The sequence below is a fragment of the Cavia porcellus genome, unplaced genomic scaffold (genome assembly GCF_034190915.1).
Source record: "Cavia porcellus strain 051 isolate PalLab524CR breed Dunkin Hartley unplaced genomic scaffold, mCavPor4.1 scaffold_13, whole genome shotgun sequence".
NCBI lineage: Eukaryota > Metazoa > Chordata > Mammalia > Rodentia > Caviidae > Cavia > Cavia porcellus.
This window is the reverse complement of record NW_026947496.1, coordinates 52,025,032-52,052,852: the sequence shown is the minus strand read 5'-3', so window position 1 is coordinate 52,052,852 and position 27,821 is coordinate 52,025,032. Positions and strand designations below refer to the sequence as shown.

At 34.2% G+C, this 27,821-nt stretch overlaps 1 protein-coding gene across 2 annotated transcripts; it reads left to right on the top strand.

Moving 5' to 3' along the window:
- Positions 1-745: 745 nt before the first annotated feature.
- Uba3 (ubiquitin like modifier activating enzyme 3) lies at positions 746-22,886 on the top strand. Of its 2 annotated transcripts, XM_063260233.1 has the most exons (18): positions 750-839; positions 1,023-1,064; positions 2,893-3,013; positions 4,558-4,638; positions 6,695-6,777; positions 8,733-8,813; positions 13,525-13,568; positions 14,189-14,253; positions 14,576-14,731; positions 16,007-16,109; positions 16,245-16,358; positions 20,411-20,464; positions 20,909-20,945; positions 21,028-21,109; positions 21,414-21,514; positions 21,631-21,694; positions 21,787-21,841; positions 22,120-22,886. In XM_063260233.1, the coding sequence occupies exons 1-18, from the start codon at positions 820-822 to the stop codon at positions 22,206-22,208; spliced, it is 1,392 nt and encodes a 463-aa protein (XP_063116303.1). In that variant the 5' UTR covers positions 750-819; the 3' UTR covers positions 22,209-22,886. The 2 variants fall into 2 exon arrangements, with proteins under 2 accessions (XP_063116304.1, XP_063116303.1); XM_063260234.1 differs by lacking the exon at positions 1,023-1,064 and having other exon boundaries at positions 746-839.
- Positions 22,887-27,821: the final 4,935 nt, after the last annotated feature.

Sequence of the window (27,821 nt, the reverse complement as noted above, 5' to 3'; positions counted from 1 at the left end):
GCCTGAGGTCTTGTAACTCATGACTGAGAGTAAAAATTTAAATTCTGTTCTGATGCCATACCTTATTCTTGTTCCACTCCAAGGTGTGTGTGTGCCTGAGCAGCGCAGGTAGGTTTGAGATTTATTTGAAATATATGAATAAAAGTATTATTTCTCTCCATCCAGTCATCCAGACTCCCATATAAATGTTTGTATATATATATATATATATATATATATATATATATATACTATTTCTGACTCTGGAGGAAAATGGTTGAATGTTTTGTCACCATTATATAAACTTTTAGATGATGGAATTATGAATGCTCTAAATTTTTAACTTTTGCACTTTTTCTTTCTACTTTCATATATATACATATATATTCCAGAATTCTGATATCTGACAAGAATGATGTGACTGTAAAATACTGATTTTTACAAAGAAAAGAATAATCCCTCCACCCTACCATTTTGAAGCCATCTTGAGAAGTAGAAAGCGGAAATTTCCCTGATGTTTTGTGATCCAGAAGACAGCTCTGGCGTATGGATGTGCTTCTTCCAGGACTTTTTTCATAGAACATATCAATATTTTACGTAATTGTTTATTAACATATAATTGTATAAACATATAGCATAGTATATCGTATTTCATGCGGCACACTATAAACGGTATCACATTTAATTAGGAGTAGTTAATGAAAATTATAATTACAGTCGAATACTTTAAAACCCGCGGGAACCCAGCCAGCCCTGCCCCTCCCTTCCCGCCGGCCCCTCCCCTCTCCCTCACTGACCCCGCCCCGCCGCAAGGGCACCTGGGAAGAGGCGGGGAACAATATGGCGGATGGTGAGGAGCCGTAAGTACTGGGACTGTCCCGGCGCGCTGAGTTGGGCTGGGTTGTGAGAGAGCGCGGCGGTGGGCGGTCGCCGACGCCACCCGGAGGCCCCCCACTCCCCGCCCCGTCCCCTCGCCCCATCCCCTCGCGGCGCCCAGTGTGTAGCGTGATGCTGACCCTTCTTTTATTCTCTCTTTCTTTTAGGGAGAAGAAAAGAAGGAGAATAGAGGAGCTGCTGGCTGAGAAGTTAGTGCCGCCTCCCCCCACCCCAGGCCTAGGGGACAGCCGCAGCGGGCCCGGGGGGCTGGGAGGGGGGCGCCCGGAGGCGGGCCGCGCGGCCTCATCCCTGACCCCTGCCCCGCAGCTCCGGGGCCTGGCGGGCGTCGGGATCGGGATGCACCACCCTAGGTCCCGCAGAGCCCGTCGGGGTCCTGACCTAAAAGTCTCGCGGAAAGACCCGTGTGCCCCCTCTTCCTGTATCCCAAATTGTCAGAACCATGACCTTATGAAAACAGTCCCATCTAAACATATGAGACGGAAGAAAGGCTGTTTTCTTTTTTACTTTCGTAAGCACTGAGACTGTAGTAATTGCAAACTTCTTATGATAGTCTCTGTTATATCAGATTGTATGAAGCATTTCAACCATTTTTGCAAAATAATTGTGTCTTAAAGGAGATCTTAACCCTAATAACTTATTTTACCACTTACTACACACCTGTATTTTATCAGATCCTAAGTTTTGTGCTGATACCACAGATTTAAAACAATTTTTTTCTCACTTGACCAGCCTGACAATTCCCCTCCCTATGTGGGAAGGAAAAATATTCTTGTACTGGGTGTGGTGAGTTTGGAAGTTTTTGCCAATTAATAGTAGTGCCTTGGTCTGTAGGTATTTCACTCTGATTGGCTTTTAACTGCAAGAAGACTAGAATGACAAGCTTCATTTCACATTCTTGACCACCTTTTACTTCCTTTGCATAAAATGAGTTAAAAGTTTGAATGCTTTCTGTATGTCAAATACTGTACTAAGTCCCCTGTGTGATTATCTTTATCTTCGTGACCCTGAGAAGTAGGTGCACACTACCTACAGATTAGGTTTATGACTGCTCAATAATCTGCTCAAGGTTATATATATAGTGCTGTAAGTTGTGGAATCAAACAGTTCTTCATCAGAATCTTTATTGTTAGGCAATACTTACTGGTTCCTTTTGTAGAAATTGGATATCATTAATATATTTGGAGGTAATGTTTGTAGGGTTTTAGGAAATTAGAAAATGAAAAACAGGTACTACCAAACATAAATCTTGTGCTGACTAGGAAAAATGTGTATGCATTTGGTTAGAAGAGTCCTATTTTACTCAGTTGTGTGTTCAGAAAGGTTTCTAGATGTCAGTGCCTATCTGTGGCATAATTATAACCTAAAACTTTTGTGTTTAATGACAGTAAGAGCTATCTCATTGTATTAAGAGATTCTGCTTTGAAGACTGGGACCTCTGAAAAAGTATGAAAGTTTACATAAGAAATGATCTTTAAACCACACCTTTCAAACTTGCAAAGGACAGATAGATAGTATTATATTTGAAGCATTATAGTTCTGAAAGTCTGCCCATCCCATGTATCTGCTACTTCTTTTTCCATGTATATTAAACATGGTGAAGGTTTGCAGTAATCTTTCATAAATACCAAACATAGAGAAGTAAATTTCTCGCTGCTTGATCAGTATTCTAAATTTGATAGGGAATTGCTTCAGAAACACAGGCTAGAAAGAACACATATATGGTACTTTATTTTACTTATATTTTTGTGGTGCTTAGATAAAGCCCAGGACCTTGAACATGATAAGCAAGGTCCCCTGGAGATATATCCTTAGCCCTTCACACATACAGTTCTTAATTTAAATGAATCGTATAATGGACAAGAAATTGGAAAGCATAAACATAACCATGTAGAACATTTTTCTTTTTATTTGAGCAGGTGCAGTGTGGTTACCTTTTCTTTTGGGGAAACCATAATTGTTGTAGGTATGGCTTTTTCATTCTCATCTTTGCAGCTGAATTTACTGTGTTCTGTGCAGAATGGCTGTTGATGGTGGGTGTGGGGACACTGGAGACTGGGAAGGTCGCTGGAACCATGTAAAGAAGTTCCTCGAGCGATCTGGACCCTTCACACACCCTGATTTCGAACCAAGCACTGAAGTGAGAGACGTTTATTTTTAAATAACTGCACTAATAGTTTTTTGTTTCAGAAATAATAGAATGCTTCCTTTTAAATTTGCTTTTATAATACAATTACTACTAAGCTTGTTTTGTGAAACTAAATCTAAGTATTAATTGAATATATAGCTATTTTTATTTGATTAACATTTGAGTCATTTCCACATGTAAGTTGAAATTTTCAGGAGAAAAATAACTATATCTTCATTTGGAATATTGGTATGCTTAAAATTGCTATTTAAAATGATTTTTAGACACATTCTCATTTTGTAGCCCTGCTATTAGAAATTAATTTTGATAGGCATATAGATGTGCTTGTTTTAATTTTGAAAGTTATTTGGAATGAGCATCTTAGCACTGAATGATTAATTGCATGTTAAAAGTGTGTACTATTTAACAGGAACATACAGAATTTTGGGCTGATGTCTAACTAAAAGCACATGTTCAAATAGAATTTGCTTTTTATTAAAAAGTCTAAACAAGTGTTTATATGTCCTTTTGTGTTCATGAAGAGATAATACTTGGAAATAGAAATATTGTCATATTCTTAGAAATTAATGTGCAGACTCTTGAGTTTGGCCCAGGGTTTCCTCTGAGTAACCTTTCTCCTCTAATGTTGGGCAGAATTGACAATACTAATTCTGTCATTCTTTGGGTAATGCACCATATTTTCTTGTGGTTCGAAAGCTTTATTGCCTGATAATTTACTATTGTCACTCTCTTAAATGGTTGTTCCAAAGTATTTCTGCTATTACAAAATTTTTTAAGAGTTTTTTTGCCCCCTCTGGCATCCTATATTTTGTGAGTTTTACCTACTGTGTTCATTGCTTCTTGGCCTTTTAGCTAAGATCAAGTGTATCCACTGTGTTCAAAAACAACTATTCCATGTTTTAGAACTTTAAATACCTTATGGAATGCTTGATCCTCTGTTAAGATTGCTGAACTTTTCTATTTCTAGGAACTCAGTAAAGTAACTGAATTGAGTGCTTTCTTCTTTAAAATACTAAACAAAAAAAAATAGCTAGAAATAGTTTTTCTCATAAGAAATACCCTTTATCCAGGCATGGTGGTACATGCCTATAATCCCAGCCCTTGGGATGCTGAGGCAAGAGGATTGCCTCAGATGTTTGAGGTCAGTTTGGGCAACTTAGTGAGTTGAAGGCCAGCCTGAACTACATAGCCAGAACTTGTCTGAAAAAAACAAAACAAACAAATAAAAAAGCCTTTTAATTTGCATGGTAAAGTCTGTTTAAAAATATTGAGATTAAAACTCAAATCATTATGATTTTAGAATTTCTGTTGTTTTATTTTTTGGTACCAAGGATCAAACTCATGACCATGTGCTTGCCAGGCAGGTGCATACTGAATTTATTTTTAACTCACAAATTTGAAATCAGTCAAATACAAAATGTGCTGTTTATTCTTTATTTTTCATGACTTACTGAAACTGTCTTATAGTTTGTTTCTTTATTAATGGTACTTAAGATAATCACCTAGATTTTAATACACCTTTCCATTCTTTACAGTCTCTCCAGTTTTTGTTAGATACATGTAAAGTTCTAGTCATTGGAGCTGGCGGCTTAGGATGTGAGCTCCTGAAAAATCTGGTAATATATATGTATAAATATATATGTATATATATGTAATATTCTCTTGTGATAAGTACACCTTTTTGCTTTTCTCATACTAGAAAAGTTATTTTATTGTTATTAACTTTTTAGATCTATATTAGATTAGTTTAGCAGGTCAGATGCTAGGCAGTAGTTGAAATAACTGTAATTTTGGACTTTTTATGCTTTAAAGTTTTCAACTGTAAAGTCCTTGATAGAATTTCTTCCATTTTCTTTTCTGCTTTTGCCAAACACATTTTGGTATTCTTGAAATTGCTTAGTTTATTTCATTCAAGTAAATTTAAAGTAATTCAAATTTAGTGTAGTTTCAAATATTTTACTGTTTATTTTTCTTCTCTAAATAAGCCAGCTAGGTGTATTGGGCACGTAGAGAGAAATACAGAGAGAAATATTGAGGTTCAGAAAGTGAAATAACTAATATTTCTGGATTATAATAATGTCCCTAAAATCTTATGTGGGTCGTCAGTTTTCAGAAGGGGGTTCTTTTTTTACTGAAGTATTAGGTCATTTGACCTAATAAGATAGTGATCTTTGATGACCATAATGGTGGTAGAACTGTAAGAGTAGGGACCTCTAAACCTTTCATGAAATTTTCTATACACTGAATAGATGTCCATAATTTGTTATATATTTAATTGGTTTAGCTAACTTCTTATAGCCACATGTTAGCTTTTTGTAAGTTTTTAAAATCAGTTTAACAAAAAGGAGAGTTAGAGCTGTTGTATGCCAGGCTTCTCACTGGCGTGTAGAAAAGTGGAAATGCTGAAGCATGTAATTGATGGAGGACCTACATAATTGGCTGAGGCAATTCCTGTTTAAATATGAACACAGCTATATTAATTTTACTTGAAAACACTAATGTCACTGCTGGTGAAGTTGCACAAACTTAAATATGCATAATGTTTGCTGGGTTCTGTGGGAATTGTAAGTCACCATGATCTGTGCAGTGAATTTAAAAATATACTGGGGAGATAAGTCTCAAATAAACAGTATGTTTGACATACCATACTCTCATACCATACTGGTAATTTGGAGAGGCACCAATTAATAGTATGTTGTAGACTTAAATTTTTCAGCAGTATAAAAGCAAGGAACTCCTAGAAAGGGGTTTAATGAACCTTTGCCACTGGTTTTTCTTAGGCACTTTCTATGTACAAGAGTCCTAAAGCTTGTCTCTTTCCGTTTTGAAACCATTGTTTGGTAATGTTATAGATACTAATTTTAAATGTAAAAAGTTAAAGTCTGAGGATTACTCATCAAGCACCTTGAAGGAGTGGTACTATAATACTTAGTGTATTATAGTAATCTCATATACACAAAAAATTAGGGCTTTCAATTTTATTTGAAATGCTATTTGCTTATTGTAGTTTTATTTGAAATAAGCAGTGTTATTTTGGTTATTTCAGACATAAACACAGAGATGAACTTTTTTGTGACTGTAAGCCCCATCAAGACTCATTCTGAAAAAAAAAAAAGAAATTATGACGTTAATAACAAATTGAGCTAATATTTATTGAGCCCTCTTCCCATGTGTCAAGCACTCTTTTAGATTCTGAATCTATAACAGTATAGACAGATGTTCGTATTTGTGGAGTTCACATTCTAATTGAAGAAAAAAGACAAGTGAAATATATAATATGCCAGATGGCAATAAATACTGTGAGGAAAGGCAGGATATAGGATAGGTATAGAGAAAAGATTTCTGAAAAATATATTGAGAAAGGAGGTGAAACATTTGCTGTGTAAGTATCCGGAGGAAAATCATTTAAGTCAGAAGGAACAGCAGGTTCAAAAGCCACAGAAATTTTGAGTTGTCTTTTGATTATAGACTGCTTTAAACCGGTGGGTACACATTTTTGACTTATACGAGAACTCTGTATTCTATATGCCTTGTAAGACTGTTTTTAGCCACAGAATGAAATTATGCAGAGTTTCACTGTGAATTTGTAGATTTAGGACTACATTGAAAGCATCTTAAATTTTCAAAATGTGAGGAAACTTCTACTTAATTGGATTGTTTTTATTCCCACAGGCATTGTCTGGTTTTAGACAGATTCATGTCATAGACATGGACACTATAGATGTTTCCAATCTAAATAGGCAGTTTTTATTTAGGTAAGTTTTATGTCTTTAATCTATGATAAACATTTGATGATGAGATGTCTTTTAAAAAGAGAAGATAACTACTTTTTTTTTAAAAAAAAGAATAAAAGGGCTGCTACTCAATTTTACGTAAAATTTTGTAAGAAAACTTTGAGTGTTAGGGTGAATGTAGTTTTGTAAACAAATACTTTTTCCTATGGGCTCTTTTCAGTCTGACAGACTTTTGGTGTATGAATAGTCTAAAGAAAGTGAAATGATTATTGATAATAGGCAGTACCCTTTAATTTATAGTTAAAATGGTTGAAGATAATTGTAACAGTTAACATTTACTATTTATGATTCCAAGCACTTTCTAAGCTCTTTTTCTGTATTACCTTGTTTAATCTCAGAGTAATCCTTAGGGTAAATACTTGTTTTCAAAGTTAAATAAATTGGGCAACATGTCCAGTAAGAATAATGTATATAAAAGACCAGTCTTAGAATGACATATCATGCCCCATAATCCAAGAAGGGTACATTAGCAGTCACCACACAAACCATCCAGGAGTTCCCCCCCTCCTTTTTTTTTTTTGTTGGTATCTACTGTGAAAGCACATAAAGTACATAATTCAGAAGAATCATGGAAGTTTCCTTTATTCCCTTTGTGTGTCCTCTGGGTAGAGTTGTTGAGTGCTGTACAGCAAAGCATTTTCTGTGCGAATGAGAATAAAAGTTGTATAAGATTTGTTACCAGGGATCAAACTCATGACTTTGTACTAGGCAGGCACTGTGCCACTGAGCTATATTCCTGGCCTAGTATGAGATTTGAATCAAAAGAATTTTCCTTTAGTGGAAATGAGAAAAACTGACCTGTTAAAGTGCTCTTGTTTGAAATTCCAATTTTAAATAAAAACACAATTTATAACAAGCATATTTGATGTTATTTTCTTTACTTAAATTGTTTATGCTAAATGTAAAAGAATTACAAAGTGTTAAAGTAAGACTTTCTTCCAGGTGTTTTCTAGGCTAATGGGTAGACTATGATAAAAAAAAATGGTATGAAAAAGTAATAAACACTATGGACATGAAGGAGTGATTTCTGTGAAGAGAATAAGGAAATATTAGGGAAGAAAATACTGCTTGTACTGATTGGAAGGGATAATTTGTGTTCTTTCCTTTAAATCTTTCATTATTATGAAGGAACAACATTTTGAGGCTTATATGTTTAGCTTTTGTATTTTCTTTAAACTACTGATAGCCAAGCATGTTGGCATGCCTGTAATCCCAGTACTTAGGAGGCTGAGGCAGGAGGATTGCCGTAAGTTGAGACCAACCTGAGCTACATAGTGAGTTCAAGGCCAATCTGAATTAACTAGTTAAGAGCCTGTCTCAAAAACAAAAAAACCAAAAACCAAACAAAGACAAAATGCTAATATTTGTGCTTTTAAGTGTTGCCTTTAGAATTATTCCTTCTCTATAAACATGAATAAAGTTTCTCTAAAGGGATAGAATTGCTAATCAGCACACATAGGAAGCAGGTGGTAACAGAAGGTTCGTTAACCTTTAGAATGAATCTCATTGTGTATTTTTCAGTCAAGATTTGCATAGTAACGAACACCTTGAGTTTCTGGGGTTGAGGCTTAAAATTTAGGAGGCTGTAGATCTAGGATAATTTATACTGGGAAATACCAGGGCAGAAAGTGACCAGGAAACATGCCATTAACATGCGTTGGGGAAAAAAGCAGTGTTCACATTTTCACTTAAACACATAATTAGATGTGTTAATTTGAATCACAAGCAAAGATTGATTCTGACATTTAAATAATTATTCATCTGAAATTACTGTTGATATAAAAATATTTTTTTAGAAAAATACCCTTTGTAAATATTCTGTAATATCACTGGATTTTTAAAACTGAAAGTTAATTATATGCATCTTTGATGTTTATATTATGAATGATAATTTCAATATAATTTTTTTCCTGTAGACCTAAAGATGTTGGAAGACCTAAGGCTGAAGTTGCTGCAGAATTTCTAAATGACAGAATTCCTAATTGTAATGTAGTTCCGTATCCTTTTCACAAAAGTAATACTTTTTTTTTTCCTTCTGTATTAAAAATTGAACTCAGGACTTTGTGCTTACCAGGCAGGCACTTAATGCTGCTGAGCTACAACCTTGACCCTCAAGTTTTTTTCAAAGCTTTTTTTTATTGTATAAGATATGTTTAATAGAGAATACAAAGAAAAAAAAGAATAATAACTTTATTACTGAGATGACTGCTAATAATATTTTGTTTTATATTCTGTCTTTGTGGTGGTTATAGAAGTATTTTTTATCTTGATTTTTAAATTAATCTTATATTGTTCATCGTTATCTAACTTTATATTTTATTATATTACCCTTAATTTCAGTATCAGTTTTACATCCTTGCTAAACTATTAAGTTCCTAGACTGCATCTAATTGTGCTATGGTAGTAAATAATGAACATATTGTTAGGCAAATGAAAGACATTTCAAAGAAAATTTATATTTACAATGTTGTAAATGTTTTTTATTTTAAAAAATATTTTTATCCAGGTGTGGTGGTGGTCTCCTGTAATCCCAGCCATTCAGGAGGTTGAGGCAGGTGGATTGTTGAAAATTCAAGGTCAGCCCGGGCTACAAAGTGAGCCCAAGGCCTGCCTGAACTGCTAGTGAGACCTTGTCTCAAAACAACAACAACAAAAAAATTGTTTTAAAGGCAAGTATTCACATTCTTATGTGAATTTAGGTCTAGGAATTATATTAATTATATTAATATTTTATGTTTTTTTTTTTTTTTCACTTTTAGGAACTTAAAGTCAGGTGGTATTTCTACGTAACAGTTCTCATACAATACAAAAAGCCTTAAAAAATCAATTTTACTCCCATATACTAGTAGTGAGTACCTGGAGACTAAAATTGATGATGTGTTACCATTTGCTACCACTAAAAAATTTTAGATGTAAATCTAAAAAAACAAATTATATATTATTATCACATATACACTGAAAACTCCAAAATACTATTGAAAGAAATCAATGATCTAAATATATGGTGTGAGAATCCATGTTTAAGTTTAGAAAATTCAGTGTATTAATGATGACTCTTATCTATCAAAAAATATATATGTATACCTTATCAAAGTATTATCAAAATATTTGCATAATTTATCAAAATATTTGCATAATTTCTTACCAACATATGCAAAACTTTTGCTAAGTATATATGGGAAAATAAAGGAATACCTAATTGAATTCTGAAGTAAAAAGTAGAAGGAATCATCAAATTTGTAAATTTCTTACGTAACAACTATAATCAGGACTGTATGGTAATATCAGAGGGACAGTGCCATACACAGATTGGTAAAATGGAATAAAGAAACCAGAAATAGTTCAATACAAGAACTATATGGTGAATGGGTTTTTAAGGCATAAAAGATATTCAGTGGAGCAAAGGTAGACTTACCCACAAACTATGCTGGAGCAATTGGGTATCTTAGATTTAAAAATGAATTTTAACCTGATCCTTACTTCTTACATAAAATGTAACAAAATAGATCATAGGTATACATATACTTCATGAAACTAGAAAAATTGCAACCCATAGTTTGTTGAAATGTTCTTGAAACTATGTCAAGAGCCTGATCCATAGGAAAAAAATTAATAAGCTGGATTTCATCACAACTATAAACTTGTACTCTGTGAAAGATCCACTTAAGGGAATGGAAGAAATTCCTGTAAGTCAGGTCATAAAAGACTCATCTAGAATACAGTGTCCTTCAGTATCCATGGGGGATTAATTCCATGGGATGCCAAAATCCCTTGATGCTTGAGTTCCTAATGTAAAATGGCATGGTAGTTGCTTATAACCTGCACATTTCTTCCTTTATACTTTTAAATCATCTCTAGATTACTTACATTTAAAACAATGTAAATTATGTGAAAATATAATGCTATGTTCATTAGAGAATGAAAAGAAAATTCTGTGCATTTTCTTCGTCATTGTCTTTTTTTGGTACTGAGGATTGAACTCACGACCTCATGTTTGCCAAACAGGCACTTAGGCCACTGAACTAAACCCCCGGCCTTTCTGTGCATTTTCAGTAGAGATATAGTTATTTTCTTTAGAATTTTTAAGATAGTCTTGTTATGTAGCTCAGGCCAGTCTCATACTATGTGGCTGGTATTGAATTCCTAACCTTCCTGTCTCAGTGCTGGGATAATAGGCCTATAGCATCATGTCTGATTACATGCAGTTTTTTTTTTTTTTTTTTTTTTTTCCTGTTTTGGACTTTTTTCACTGGGCTATACCCTGAACCATTTTTAAATTTTGAGACAAGATCTGCTAAATCACCAGGTTACGCAGTCTGGACTTGAATTTATAATCCTCTGCCTCATCCTTTCCAGTGCTGGGATCATAGTATTTGTTTGTACCATCATGTCAAACTAGATACAATTTAAAACAATTTTTTTCTTGAATCAAGGTTGATTGAATCCATGCATGTAGAACCTGCTGATGAAGAGGATCAAATATATATAAAATTTCCAAATCCAGTGGTAAAAATAATGTAATTTTAAAATGAACAAAAGATATAAAAGAATATTTTACTAAAGAGATGGCAAAAAAAACTATGAAATGATGTTCAATGTCAAAATAAGACTATATTGGAATACTACATACTGATTAGACTAAAATTTTAAAAGTAGTAGCTAATGCTTGCAAAGAAAAAGCAGACCATTTATTCTTTGCTGAAGAAAATGTAAAATGGGATAATCATTTGGAAAAAGTTTGGCTATTTCTAAAACATTTAAGTATATATTTATATATGGCATTGTTTCCCTTGTTGACATTTATCTCAGAGAAATAAACACTTAGGTCTGCCTAAAAACATGTACACTAATGTTGTAGTTTTATTTGTAGTGACCCAAAACTGGGAACAAAATTTCCCATAATAGATGAATTAGTAGATAATAGTATATCCACAATTTGGAATACTACTGAACAATAAAAGGGAATAGCTCATAAAGCATATACCAACAAAATGGACCTCCTGGCATTATGTTGTTGAATGAAAAAAATGCTAATCTCAGGAGGGCCAATATATATATATATATATGTATATTTCTTGAAATGGTACATTTAGAGAGATTTGGAAAACAGGTTATTAGACTTGGGGGTGAGGATTGATGTGACTATAAAGAAGTATACCAAGAGCAGTTTTTGTGGTGATAGAGCAGTTATATATCTTGACTGGGGTAGAGTTTACATAAATATTTTTTTTTCTTGGTACCAGCGATCAATCTCATGACTTTGCACTTGCCAAGCAGGCACTTACACTACTGAGCTAAATCCCTGAACCCTACAAATATGTGCTTAAGTGACGGCTGCACACATTGTACTAACATATTCATGGTTTTGTTCTAATGTAAGATATAATCATGGACCTTTCTGTAGTGTCTGCAGTTTCCTGTGAATCTATATTATCTAAAAATTAAGTTTTAAATGGAAATACAGAGCTGTGTAGGAAACAAGGTAGGGAGAATATTTTTACTCCCTCTATCCCATTATTTAGACCTAGAAATTTTTAGGTATTTTATAGAATCCATAGTGTGGGATTTCTTGGACTTCCTCTTAATGTTATTCTTTGATTGGTTGCTTATTTATTTATTTAATCTCAGCTGTGGATAAGTTCCTGCTTACCTAGCATCATTACTTGCTTTATTTCTTTGTTTTTAAGTCTCAATCTAACTATGGTTGTTTCTTGCTTGCCTAGAGTGAGAGAATTGAATTCATTCTTCATGGCTTTGTAGGCAAGAATGAAAATTACAGAGCCAGCGTATTTTGCATCTTCCCTCTCTGTGTTGTTTGAAAAATATATGGATTATCTTGATTTTAGAGTAGCAGTATAATTCATACTAGCTAAATGGCTCCATTAGAAAAATTAGAACAATTTTTACTCACATATACTGTTAAAAGGTTATATGTAATGGTTAATTGACTACTATTAATTGGCTACCAGTTTCGAGTGAAGTTCCCTTTTCAGCTTCCAAGCACAAAAAGACTGATGATAGGGTCTGATAGGGTATAAAGAGGCTTAGGTAAATGAGAGAGGTAGGAAAAAAATGTCTGCCTCACTCCACCTCCTCTCCAAAAAACTAACAATAAGGAAGTAGCAACTGAAAAAGCTATTAAAATTTTCTATATTTTTTCCCCTTGGCTTTGTAGTAATTTAAAATCACATAGATAGAAGCTATAATGTGCGTGTTGCCTTCACTCTAAACACTGCATGTTTTTCTGAAGATAGTGTTTAAATATTCACACATTTTTCCTTTGCCGTGGTTTATGGTTTTATATAAAACCTAAAGCAAAGTGGAAGGTAGCTACTAACAGGAACGTTAATATGATCAAATGGGTTTCAGGGATGAAAAAATGTAAATAGGAAAAAGAATGATAGGAAAGAATTTTTGTCAGAAAGTTGTTATGTTCATTTTGTTACCTCCTTGAATTCTGCTGCCTTGAACATTACTTACTTCTTATTGCAGTATATACTTTTTTCCAGATGGCACTGTTAATTAGGTTCATTTAGAAATTTAAAACTGGGGCTGGGGATTTAGCTCAGCGGCATAAGCGCCTGCCTTGCAAGTGTGTGGTCGTGAGTTCAATCCCTGGTACCGATGAAAAAGAAAAAGACAAAAAAAAAAAAAAAAAGTTATAGAAATTTAAAACTACACAGTTTAAATTCCTTTACTTGTATTCAGACATTTCAACAAGATCCAAGATTTTAATGATACTTTCTATCGACGTAAGTTGTTCATGCAATATTAAACTCTAGATACTTCTAGATGCTGCCTCTGAAGATTACTAGCTATCTGAAGGCTTTTTTTTAAGTTGATTTCCTGTCTCAGGGTTGGCTTTTCCATTAGGTTATTGCCTGAAAAAAGAATGAGACTGTTTTGATTTCTAAGCAACACATTTGGTGTATTTTTCATTGCTGATTTGAGTAAGAATTTCTCAAAAGATCAGGGGTTGCACAAACAACTTATAACAATAAAATGTACTTTTTCATTTGTTTCTAAGGGAGTAGGAATTATTTTATATAACTGCTTTTTTAGTAAACTTTATTTTTTGGGCAACCCACTCGGGTTACCTTCTGTCTCTCTTCAGATAGAAGCTTTCTTTCTCTGAATAAATATGTTCTACTCTTGGAAAAAACCCAAACTTTATTGTTAGAACAATTTTATGTTTATAACAGAATTGAATGGGAAATACATACTTTTCATTGGGTTCCATGTGCCCCACCCCAGCTTCCCTGTGATCAGTGTCTCATACTAGAGTAGTACATCTGTTATAGTCCATGAGCTTACCTTGAAATATAGGGAACTGCAATTTTTAAAAACTAAACTTGTTGTTTTTTTCTCATAGAATTTCATATTATTGTTTGTGGACTGGACTCAATTATAGCCAGAAGATGGATAAATGGAATGCTGGTAAAGATTGTAGTGTTATAGGTCTCTGAAGTTATTGCTGCTGCTCTTTGGTATACCAAAATTCAGAATTAAAGATCATGTTTTTGAAAATTTATTTAATTTTCAGTTTAGTAGATATGCTTCACTATTTTCAGTTGTTATCAGGTGAGGACACAAATTGTTAATACAATTCCTTGATGTATTAGTAGCAACACTAACTAATACATTACTTGGAATGTATTTCAAGAATTAATTGGAAGCAGGTTGCTTTTACTTTTTTCTTTTTGCTTGTTTTTTTTAATTCTCAACTCCTCCATTTAAACCCTTTAAAACATTTTCCTAGATATCTCTTCTAAATTATGAAGACGGTGTGTTAGATCCAAGCTCCATTGTCCCAATGATAGATGGGGGAACAGAAGGTTTTAAAGGAAATGCTCGAGTGATTCTCCCTGGAATGACTGCTTGTATTGAATGTACACTGGAACTCTATCCACCACAGGTAATCAGAAAAGTACCTTATTTTATAAAACTTTGGGTTAGAATTAGAGTTGAATTACTACATTTAGTAACATTTAAGGTTTTTAATAGAAGTAAGCATATTAAAATTACTGTGTGCAAAGAGTTCAATAGTAGAATGTGTGCTTATCATGCATGAGGCTCAAGGTTCAATCTCTAGCATCATAAACAAAACAAACCTCCCAAAAAACACCCTAAACAAATATCCCCCAAATTAGTAAATTTAACAAAATTAAAGTATATAAGACATGTGAAATAAGAAATTCTGTTCTATTTGAAGAAAGACAGGGATTGCATATCATAGTTCTAATACCGTTCTGGTTTTCTGCTTTATTTGTATTTTTTATTATTTGCTGAGTAGGGATCAAAGGGAATTACGAAGCTTTTTGTTGGGATAGAGATATATTTGGCTTTAGAAGTATATTTGGCTTTCACCTACACAAAGATTCCTCCCTACACCCAATGTTTTGCATTCCATGGTTTTAGTTAGTCATGGTCTGAAAATATTAAATGAAAGATTTTGGAAACAATTCCTTTGTTCTAGGTTGCGAGTAGTAGAAATCTCTCACTGTTCCATTCTGTTTCTTCTGCTCAGGATTTAAGTCATCCATGCTGAATATACTACATGCCCAGTAATCAGTTAGTAGTTTTCTTGTTCATCACATTTAAAGTTCATGATGTTACTGTGATTGTGATCAAGTAGTCTTAGTTTTACTTAATGATGGCCCTAAATCTTAGGAGTAGTGATTCTGGCGTTTTGGATAGATCAAAGAGAAACTAAAGTGCTTCAAGTGAAAAGGTGAAAGTTACTGACTTAATAAGGAAATAAAAGAATTGTATGCTGAGGTTGCTAAGGTCTACTGTACAGTGATATTTTATAAATTAAATAATTTTATATGTGCATTTATAGTTGATATCTATGAATTTGCTTTCTTGTAGTTTATGTTTGTTTTAGTTGTGTTTAAATATCAGGTGAACTCTTGACAGTTCAGCATTTCTGTGGTCTAATAAAGCTTAAATTTATATACTTTAAAAATGTAGGGCAACTTGTCTTTAATAGGTATATCAACCTAACGTGACTCAGATGTTCCTTGTTAGTTTTAGAAGTCCTTTTAAGGGTATACATTATTTTCCTTATTTAAGTGAAGATCTGAGATGAATTGTAAGTGCTACAAACTAAGTGATAACTAGAAATTGCATTTTTTTAAAAAATCCATCATTTAAAATTTCACTAAAAAAAGACAAACTGTGGTTTTAGGTTAATTTTCCCATGTGCACCATTGCATCTATGCCCAGGCTACCAGAACATTGTATTGAGTATGTAAGGATGTTGCAGTGGCCTAAAGAGCAGCCTTTTGGAGGTAATAAACCTAATCTAATAATCCAGAATTGTATAAAATATGTATTTCTCTGTACTATTCATTTGGATAATTTCATTAAAAGACAAATTGCTTTGTGATTACTGATTTCTCTTTTTTTTTCTTTTAAAAAAACAGAAGGGGTTCCATTAGATGGAGATGATCCTGAGCATATTCAGTGGATATTTCAAAAATCTCTAGAAAGAGCATCACAATATAATATTAGAGGTGTTACCTATAGACTCACTCAAGGTAATTTTTTGAATTACTAATTGTAATCGCAATATAATCCCTGTTTAAAGGATTGGCGATACTTTGAAGTGAATCCCTGCTAAGTGATTTTGGATAGTACTATCCATTTGAGGATCAGTGAAGATACCATGGAAATATTTCTAAGTTAACCCAAAGTAGATGGGAATCCAGATCAGCAGAATCCATACTACTTCTCAACTAGAGGGGCTTTACTAAAATTATTGACTCTTAGGATTGAAAGAGTCCCTAAGTCACTCAGCTCCAACCATCTACTTAACTCTTTTAATGAAGAGAACTTTACTACCTCTTGGAAGCAGTATATGTCATATTTGAACAAGAGTGTCAGACTTTTGTTGTATATATTGAGCAGTAAAGTTGTACTTTAGTCTTAAGTTTTGCCCCATTATTCTCACTCTGTTTAAAGTAATAGCTTTTAACATTGAGGATGTGGTTACATTCCATGCACATTTTTATCACTGCCTTAAACCTGCCTAATTCCTTTGACCCTCTGAAATATTTACCTGACTTTAGGTCCTCATCATACCATTTTTCTCTGATCATATTCTGTATATCCATATTTGTCTTAACTAGGCCAGAAGGCAGCATTCTAGAATTGGTCTTACTTGAGATCAGACTTCTGATAATTGACGGTCTTAAAGGAGAGTGGGCTTTTTTCATCATCAGTTGTTTGCATTGATGCTATACTCTTGATTTTTTTTGGTGTTAAAATGTCTGTACTTTTTTGTTATGCAATTGCTAAACCTCATCTTGGACTTGGCAGTATTGAAAGTGTTTTGTTTTTTATATCTAAGTGTAAGTTCTTACAAATTTATTCTTAAAATTTAACTTGCTCTTTTCTCTCTGTGCCAGTTTCATTTGGCCTGTTATTTTGATAATCATTTTTATTTTGCAAATAACTGACTAAAATTTTTAGTAAGACCAAACTGTTTGAGAAAAGACATGATCATACCTCTTATCAGGCTTTTTTAGATTTATCTTTCTTTTAATCAGACCTTCTTGAGTATTTCATCTGTGAGGTTTGTCTTGTTCACAAGGACATATGAAAGGTTTTTTCAGATACTCTACTGAAATCTAGATAAACTTTTCTTCTACAACATCTTGAGTTGTTCAGCTAGTCACAGTAACTAGTGAGGCTGGTCAGAGTCAAGCTGTCTCAGTAAACAGTTTCATTGCTCACAGTGATCATTAGGCTTTGAGTTTAGTCATAGTTCATTCTTTCTAAAGTTTTGCCCAGGAAGGTATACACTTGCAATCCTAGCACTCAGGAGGCTGAAGCAGGAGGATTGCCATCAGTTTGAGGCCAACTTGGGCTACAAAGTGAGTTTAAAGTCAGCCTGAACTGCATAGAAAAACCCTGTCTCAAAAAGACAAAGAAAAAAAAGTTGTGACCGGATCACCAAGTTCACTGGGAAGATTCATGCTTTCTATTGTGTGCCATACACAGACCTGTTGCTCCCTGCTCTTCTCTACACTGACCTATTTTGTCTTCCTTGAAGACATCAAGTTCATTTGCATCATAGCCTTCATACTCCCTAGTTACTGTGCCTGGTGAACTCTCTCTGTGCCTGGATCTCTTCAAGGCTAGTGCCTTACCCTTCAGGTATCCAGTTAAACAGTTTTCCCAATTATTCAGCTTAAGTGAACCATGCATTGTTTTCCCTTTTTATAATTCACCAGCAGAAATTAATGGCAGCCTTTTCTTAATGCAAAGAATATCTCCCACTTACATCATGTTACCCTTTTGCCGTTAGTGTTTGCAGAACTTTCCCCAAGTTATTGCATGGCTGGTCCTTCTCATGGTTTAAGTTTCAGTGCAAATTATCACCTCAACAAGAAGGCCTTCCCTGATCACATCTAATGTATTGTGCTTACTGTTGTTATTTGGGTCACATGTCATTCCATTTTTCATATTGAACTCTTTAGTATCTGAAATTCTGATATGTTTTGGCCTCCTTCAAAATGAAAGTTCTATAAGAACAGATACTTTTCTTCACTGCTCCTCACTGTGACTACTTGTTCTTCATTTCGGTATACCTTGCTAGATGTGGCTCACTGGAGCACTTCCAGTTTTACCATCAAGAGGCTTACACTTTTCAATATCCTCTTCCTCTGCACTATATAATCATTTTAAATAAAAGCCTCCCAGTCTCCTTAGTGCTTATTTTTTTTTTTTTCATGTCTTCTTAAATATGTACCTTTTGTCTGAAGTTTCTGAAATTGGCCAGCGTACTCCTGGAATTTTGGGAGTAGGTCTGACAGTGCACCTTTATACTTCAAGATAGTACGGTTGCTTATTTTTAAAATGAACAATTAAACATAGTTATGAAATAGGACATCTGTGCTTTTAAAAGTGGTTAGATTTTGTTCATTCCTAATATGTGAATACTAATATCAAAGATACGGGGTTGAAACCTGAGCTGTTTTGTGTAGCTCAAGTTGTAGAATAAGAGAAAGATACTTTCTAAAGAACAGTTTTCAGAGCTGACCATAATGGTCCAGGCCTATAATCCCAACACTCAGGAGTCTGAGGCAGGTGGATTAAAGTCAGCCTGGGCTACATAGTTTAAGGCTAGCCTGGAATTCATAGGGAGAAAAAAAAGTATATTTTTTATTTTGTTGTGGATTTTTGTTAATTGAACATCTGAATCTGTTATTTGAAGAGTAATTAGAAAGCATGTTTTCATGTTTGTATGTTAATTGGATTTACATACAATATATTAAAAATGAAATTAATTACCTATGGCTATTTTAAAAACCTCTGAGTACAACATAATATATCAGTTAAGATTGTTAGGCACTGTAATGAACAGATACTGCGAAGAAGAAGAGACACTAAGATATCCAGTGCTAATTCTGTAACATTATGATATAAAATCTAGCAATACTCCTATTCACTGTTTAGAGTGTTATTAGTCTAGTTTCATATGTTTAATTTCGACATACATAAAGATATGGACAGCTATTTCGAAGTGAACGAGAGACATTATGGCAGCCATTGTTGACTTCCCTATTGTCCGGTCTTGAAGACCTAAAATGCCTTCATCATCCTGTTCTGATTAGTTTAGTACTATATTGTTTAGTATGTATTCACTGTGTGTGAAGACGTGGACAACTCTTTGGAAGAAAACAAGAGACAAAAAATAGACAGTGAAGATCTCTGGTGGTCTTACTTTGAAATATGTGTTTCTTAAAATTGTTTCCTTATGATCTGTATTGTTCTGTTAATTTTACTCTCTTAAAAAAAAAAAAAAAAAAGATTGTTAGGCCCTTTGATCCTGCTTTGGTGGTGCACATCTCATCATCCCAGTACATGGGAGGCCAAGGTAGAGAAGACTGCAAGTTTAAGGCTTGTTTGGGTTACAGAGTGAGTTTGAGGTCAGCCTGAGTTATATATAGGGAGACCTGTCGCAACAAAACAAAATTATGCATTTTGGGGCATAGTTGGGTTTATGTATCACCCCCAGTGTGGCTATGTTTTAGAACTTTTATCAGTCTCATTTTCTTTAAATAGTAGACTAACGTAGGAACTTTTATGAAAATTGCATAGTGTTGGGGCTGGGGATTTAGCTCAGTGGCATAAGCACCTGCCTTGCAAGCCCAGGTGGTCGTGAGTTCAATCCCCGGTACCGATAAAAATGAAAAAGACAAAAAAAAAAAAAAAATTGCATAGTGTTTTATTTAATCTTGATACTTACCTGGAATGCAGTAAGCACTAATTATTAACTTCTATTACTATGTCAGGTGAGAGATTTTTACTTTTTTTTTTTTTTTGTTACTATTTAAGATTCTAAGAAGATTGTTTCATAAGTAACCTTACTTCCTGACTGGAAAGCCTAAAAAAATTAGATTTCAAAAAATGTTATTTAGAAGTTGGGGATGTAGCTCAATGATACATTTTCCTAGCATTTTTGAGGCCTTGGGCTCAATCCCCATTATTGTAAAATGAAAAAGTGTTATCTAATAATTACAGTTTTATTTGAGATAACTATTTTATAAAGGAAATATGACCGTAATTGATACATTTTTTCCAGGGGTAGTAAAGCGAATCATTCCTGCAGTAGCTTCCACAAATGCAGTCATTGCAGGTAAGGAAAAAAATCTTCTCTTAGTTTTCTTTTCTGTGTTTTTTGACTTAATATTTAAATTGACATTTTTACTGTTCTTATATTTTAAGAATTTGATATCTTGAGTAAGTTCTATAATTAAAGTATCAAATAATAAACAAGCTGTCTTACATTATATCTTAGATAGTGTTCTTCAATAAAGGGACATTTTAGTTCCATATCTTTTTAATCAGCATAACAGTCTGTTCATTAAACTGATGAAGAAGAAAATCATTCTGTTGCATGGATCACATAAAACAAATACTACATAAAATTCATTTTCTCAGTTTTAAAGACAAGTGCTGGTGTTTTATTGAATCTATTTTTAATTAGTAGCCATTATACATTATTTGTTCTGATTTATAATTGACGTCTTAAATGTCTTTTTCATTGAGTTAAAGTACTTTTATTTTCTCCCCTCTTCAGCTGTGTGTGCCACTGAGGTTTTTAAAATAGCCACAAGGTAATGAATTTCATGTTTAATAAGTTGTATGTAAATTCATGTTTTTACTTGGCCAATTAAAGATGAACGTTTTTTATTACAGTGCATACATTCCCCTTAATAATTACTTGGTATTCAATGATGTAGATGGTCTGTACACTTACACATTTGAAGCAGAAAGAAAGGTTAGTAATATTTAATGAAAATATTTTTGATTATGCATGTTAATTGCTCCTTAAAAATTTGAAAAGAATTACCAAAACCCTAAATATCTTATTTTTTAATCACCAGACCTCTATTATATGTCTTTTGGTGTCTAGCATAAAATAAATACCTTATAGCAAGATAATGTAAAAGAAATATTTTATTGGGACAAATAGGTTTTAAGTGTAGAATAATTCTTATAAGAAATATGCATTTCTTTGTTTATAAAGAAACTAATATTAGTTCATGTGCCTCTCTATAATTTGTTATGTATTGTATATATAGGAGAACTGCCCAGCTTGTAGCCAGCTTCCTCAAAATATTCAGTTTTCTCCATCAGCTAAACTGCAGGAAGTTTTGGACTATCTAACCAATAGTGCTTCTCTGTAAGTGTTCTGGACTTTTGTTATATTGTAAAACATTTTTTTACATATTAAAACTTTAGAAACAAATTTTAAGATACAGAATGATGTTCAATACTTTTTCTCATGATTATACTTAGGCAGATGAAATCTCCAGCTATCACAGCCACATTAGAAGGGAAAAATAGAACACTTTACTTACAGGTGATCAGTGCTCATTTTTTCTTCTGGAAAATTATATTAATAGTTTAATTTTATGTTAATGTGCTTTATGTTAAAATAATTTTGTTTTCTAGTCAGTAACCTCTATTGAAGAACGAACAAGGCCGAATCTTTCCAAAACTTTGAAAGGTATATTAAATGATATGTTTAATAGTGGTTTTTCTTTTTGATAAAATAATAATAAATGCTTGTTCTAGATACAGTTCTTTACTAGAAGAGCTAATACTGTTTATTACTCTTTTTGTAGAAAAATAACAAAACTCTGAAGAAATCAAATATTACCTTCCTTAAAGAGATCTGAATTTTGATGTTTATCTAGGCCATAAAACTCTATAGTTTGTGTCAGTGTGTATCATTATTATTTTTTTGAGTTTTTACTTGGGTTAATTACACTTTTTCTGTTTCAGAATTAGGACTTGTCGATGGACAAGAACTGGCAGTTGCTGATGTCACCACACCACAGACTGTACTATTCAAACTTCATTTTACTTCTTAAAAAAAATAAATTTGCACATAGTGGACAACTTATGGAACTAATACACTTCATGGATGCTAAGAAATTGAATTTATGACGTTAAGCTAGTGTTGCTGACATTTGACTCAATATAAAGAACTACTCTTTTCTAACTTTATAACTCCCTTGAGGATAAATTTTGGGGTCGGTGCTTATAAACATGTCCATTAGTAATACAGGAAATGATGCCTGGAGAGAGAGATTCTGAGTAAACAAAAAGCTTTTAGAGGAGGAGGCAAATATTCTGTTGTGTCTGAATTCTGTTATGGTCAAAATGCATTCCTCAGCTTTCATTTGGGTACCACATATACAAAAATGTCCCTTGGAAGGAAACAAGAATTAAGTAACTTTAAATATTATAACCTGACATCCAGAGTATAACATAGGCTATTACTCAGTGTAGTATTCATTTAATTGTGGCAGTCCAAATCAATATTGATTGTTAAAGTTTATCTTGTCCTTAATAATTTGTAAGCAGTGTTATAGCTGAATACCTGTGCATGGAAATAGGAAATATTTTCATGTGTGTATTTGCAGTGCCATACGGCCATTATGCACAAATTTAAGCCAACTTGGCTGTTTAAAAAATTTAATGTTGAAACAGTTATCACTGATGCTTTTGCATTATTTATTAATAAAATCATACATTGTCTACTTTCACTGATACTTTCAAAGTATTTTAAGGATACCGAGTAGTTTCATATTTATGTGTGAATAATTTTGCTTTGTATATATATTTTTTTGCATTTTAAAAATTTTATTGTTACATTTAGATATAGATAATGATAATATTCATCATAGGAAATTTGTACCTGTACATTAAATACCTTGTTTCTTTTTGTCTCTTTCCTCTCCCTTCCCTTCAAGCCCCTCTTCTCTCCTTACTTACAAAAGCTTTGTTTGTATTTTTTACTTCTGTTCTTTTTTTTCCTCTTCCCTTCATTCCTTTCCTTTGTTCCTCCTCTCATTTGAACATTTTCTTCCCAATATCTATTGTACATTTTGGTCTTTATTTACACTTTCAGTTTCTCACACCAGGGAAACAATGCAGTATTTAAACATATGTGTCTGATTTATTTCACTTAAGACTATGGTTTTAAGGTGCATCCATTTAGCCAGAAATATCTTAAGCTTATCTCTCTTATAGCAGAGTTATTACTTCATTATATAAAAAGCCAACATTTTTACCCATTCATTGGTAGGTAGGCATTTGGGCTGTTGCCAAGATTTAGCTGTTATAAACTATGCTGCTAAAATCATGGGTGTACATATATTGCTCAGATATGAACTTTAATTCTTTTGCCAAGAGCTCCAGCAGTAGTCTGCCTGGTCAGATGGAGCCTCTAGTTTTCATTTTTTAAGGAATCTCCAGTGTCTTCCATAGCAGCTGCACCAGCCTACACTCTCACCAACAATGAATAAGGGTTCCTTTTTCCTCACAGCCCTGCTAATATTTGTTATTGGTTGAATTCTTGTTAACTGCCATTCTTGGCTGAGTGTTGTTTTAATTTGTACCTCTTGAATTTCAGCATTGTTTTTTAATTTGCACCTCTTGAATCACCACTGATGTTGAATATTTTTTCATGTATTTATTTGCAATTTCTACTTCATATGAGAAGTATAGGCTGGGGATTTAGCTCAGCAGCATAAATGCCTGCCTGGCAAGTGCAAGGTCATAAGTTAGATCCCTGGTACTAAAAAAAAGGTCTAATCATTTCAGATGCCCATTTTGGATTGGATCTTTAAATTTGGAAAAGTCTAATTTTTTTGAATTTTTTATATTCTAGATATTAGTTCATTGTCTGAGAAATAGCTGCAAAACATTTTTTCCTACTCTGTGGGTTGTCTCTTCATTCTTTCAGTATCTTTTGCTGGGCAAAAAGCTTTTTAATAAGATGTGATCCCACTTGTTCACTCTTGTGATATTTCCTGTGAGATTGAGGTTTTGTTCATAGTCTTTTCCTACACTAGTGTCTAAAGAATTCTACCTATGCTGTCTTCTGGCAGAATTAATATTTCTGTTTAAATATTTAGGTCTTTGATTCATTTCAATTTTAGCTTAGTGCATGGTGAAAGATACAGGTCCTGTTTTAATCTGTGGCATGTAGAAAGCTACTTTTTCCAGCACCATTTATTAAAGAGGCTATCTTTCTTCAAGTGAAGGTGTTTGGATTCTTTGTCAAAGATAAGCCGGCTGGCTGAATTTGTTTGGAGTTTGTTCTTCATTTTCTAATCTGTTCCATTAATCCTCTGGTGATTTTTTTTTTTTTTTTTTTTTTTTTTTTTTTTTTGCCAGTACTGTGCTGATTTTATCACAGTAGCTTTGTAGTATAATTCCAAGTCAGGGATTGTGGTGTGTTCTGCCTTGCCTTTGTTGCTCAGAATTGCTTTTGCTATTCTAGGTCTCTTCTGGTTCCAAATGAGTTTTTGGATTGTTTTCCTTACTTCTATGAGATATGCTATTGGTATTTTGATCAAGATTGCATTAAATCTGAATAACAATTTTGGATTATGGCTATTTTCACTATATTGCTTCTTTCTACCAAAAAATAAGGGATAACTTTCCATTTTGTGATATCTTAGTCAGTCTTTTCACAGTATTGTAGTTTTCATTGTAAAGGGCTTTGACTTACTTTGTTACATTTATTTCTCGATATTTTTCTTTTTTGGGGGAGATAATGTTGTAAAGAGTATTGCTTCCCTAATTTCTGTCTCAGTGAATTTATTATTTGTGGATAGGAATACCATTGATTTTCAAGTATTATAATGGAGGACCTCAATAGCATCAAACACAGCCTAGAAAATCACAGTGTTAACTATTAACTTGCACATTGAAAAAAAAAATTTGCACCTTGAACTGTATGAACTAGTTTTGTGGTTATATAATACTGTCTAAAACCAGAAAATTGTATACAGTAAATATCAGCATTGCAATTTTACCCTCAGAGGAGAAAATTTAAAATAGGTTATAGGGAAAAATATGGAGAAATAGAAGAAGAGGAAGAGATAGAAGCAAGGCTGGAGGACAGAAGAAGATTATAAAAATTTAGGAAACTGGTGAAGAAGGGAGGGAAAGAAAAGGAAGAAATAAAAATAATACAGTTACAATAGAAAACTAGAATGTTCACATTCATAAAAAGAGCAACTAATCAAGACCAAAAAATGAAACGAAAAATTTTAAAAATGCTCACTTTAAGGTAGGCCTCCCTTTACTGTAAACAGAGTTGGCTGACAGTCCGTATCCTTGGTAATTAATCCCAGCAAGCCAGTCATAGATTTACCTTGGGGTAGTAGATAATCCCAGTGAGCCTGCACCTACAATTCTATTGAAGTTCAGACTGATTTGTTGCAGTGAGGCGGGATCCCCATTTGTTCATCCCGCAGCATTCCCTTTGCCATCTGCTGGTTTGAACTTGGTTCCACCTCACCCTGATAGTGGGAGCTAGTAGGTGGAGGCAATCTGCAGTTGTTAATAAGTTTGTAACTCAGTTGGCCTCTCCAAAATGTCTATGGCCAGTTGTCCTTGGGTACACTTAAACCGAGATAACTCACCAGCCTCTGCAATCTGCTGCAACCACTCCTCCATCCCACTTGGCATGGAAGGCCTCAGTCTACCAGTCACTGTGTATATGAAAGTTTCAGCTGCCACTCCCACACAGGGTTTTGGGAGAGAGTGAAGCTTGGCTTTACCATCTTCATTGTGGAAATCTCTTTGTCTCCCTGTGGACTTCAGTTCTTGCTGCAGATCCTTCCTGGGTGCCAGAGACCTACTTCCCTCTTTCCTCATATTGCTGTATTCAATTGTCTGGACACCATATCTCAGAGACACTTTCTATGCTATTTGCCATGCTGCTGTCTTCATGAAAGGCTCTATGAATAATTCTTAAATGTTTACTATACCCATCAAGAGTTAGCATCCCTATCAAGCATTTATTACACATGAATTAATACTTTTTCTACAGGAACTTTTCAGATCTGGTTTAAGTGTTCTAACATTTAGTGAGATGGAATGAGTATTTTTTTATATTAAGATTTCTTGCTGTCTTGTCGCTAAGACAAAATACTTGACACCCAGGGTTAAAAGAAAATAGGTTCATTTGGCTCACAGTTTGTAGAGGTTCAATTCCTGCTTTGCTGGCTGTAAGGCAGGGTCACATTGGACAGAGGCACTGCAGAGGAAAAACAGTTTATGGCCAGAAGAAGGCAGCAGACAAGTGACAACAACAGCCCTCTTTCTGTCCCTTATATTCTTATCCAGGCTGTCCATCACTAAAGCAGGTAGCACTCTTAATCCTTGCATTGCATCTGAATCAATTGAAGATTCACATTGTTGATCCCAGCTTTGCACAGGTTAGATCCAACCCCCTCTGAAAAGCCCCTTTGGTCACAAAGCTTTAGGAAGACATCCAGACACAAGGCATGACACTCTGTTCCTCCCATCCCCAAAACATAAACATCGCTTTATGCAGAAGGCATTTAGCCCATCTGTAAAGAGTTCCCAACGTCTTAACAGTTTCAGAATTGTTGAAAAGTTCAATTTAAAAATCTCTTAGCTGCAAGCTTCTGAACAAATAAAGTTATAAACATTCCAAAAGGAATGTTTTATAAGATGCTATAAAATAAACATTCCAAAAGGTGGTGTAAGATAAACATTCCAAAAGGTTCAAGTATGGGGATACAAAGGAATGGGACCAAGTAAGTCCAAAATCCAGCAGGGCAAACATTAAGTCCTGTATTTGCATGTCCAGCATCCAAAGCAACCTCTGGTAAGATGTGAGCTCTAAAGGGTTTGGGTGGCTCTCCTTGTACTGTTTATAGCTCCCACGGCTTTTCTCTTGGGCTGGTTCTGTTTCCTCACAGTTTTCCTCAGACACTCTATCTTCCTGACTTCTTCAGAGTGCCAGGATCTCCACTGCACCTTTGCTTTCATATAGTTCCCCCTTAGGGGGACACTACTGCACCTTCCAGGCATCCCAAACTCTGGGTGGACAGCTTTCTGACTCCACAACTCTTGCATTCCACATATACCTAAAACCAGCATCATGTAGATGATGCCAAGGTCTGCCAGTAGTTTGAGAAATTGTCTTCCTTCTCTTTCCTGTAGTGGCCAAATGTCTATGAACCAAATCCTGAACAACTTGCCTAGGCTGTTGCCACTCTGGAACATGATGCTCTGTGGCCATCTTCTCAAAGCATAGTCTTTCACTTACAATTTTGAGCCCCCAAAGTGTGATGTCCTGTTCTCATTTCTTCAGGCCATCTTTTATGTTGTTTATGTGACTTTTTCTTGCTAGTCTTTTAAGCTACCAGTTCCATTTTAGCAGGCAGCAACTTTACTGAAGCTTCCTTTCTGGCCAAACTCTTAATTTTTTAAGCGTTTTCCTGGGCTCTTTGCTCTTGATTCTGAACATAAATCTGTCTGAAAGTCCCCAATGGCAACCATGCCATGTCCTCAACATTTGACTGCCTTGGAATTTCTTTTGGTCAGATTAATTAGTCTCACCCTTAATCTCAGTCTCGGGCAGTCTCTGGAACATGAGCAAAGGGAACAAATTTTCTGCTAAGGTATAACACACTATGTGGAGTCCAACAGCT

Excerpts from the sequence above, each read along its gene's own strand:
- Uba3 (XM_063260233.1), top strand. The coding sequence starts at position 820 with ATGGCGGATGGTGAGGAGCC. Across the intron at positions 4,639-6,694 it reads GTGAGCTCCTGAAAAATCTG|GCATTGTCTGGTTTTAGACA; the intron begins GTAATATATATG and ends TTATTCCCACAG. Across the intron at positions 20,946-21,027 it reads GTTTTTAAAATAGCCACAAG|TGCATACATTCCCCTTAATA; the intron begins GTAATGAATTTC and ends TTTTTATTACAG.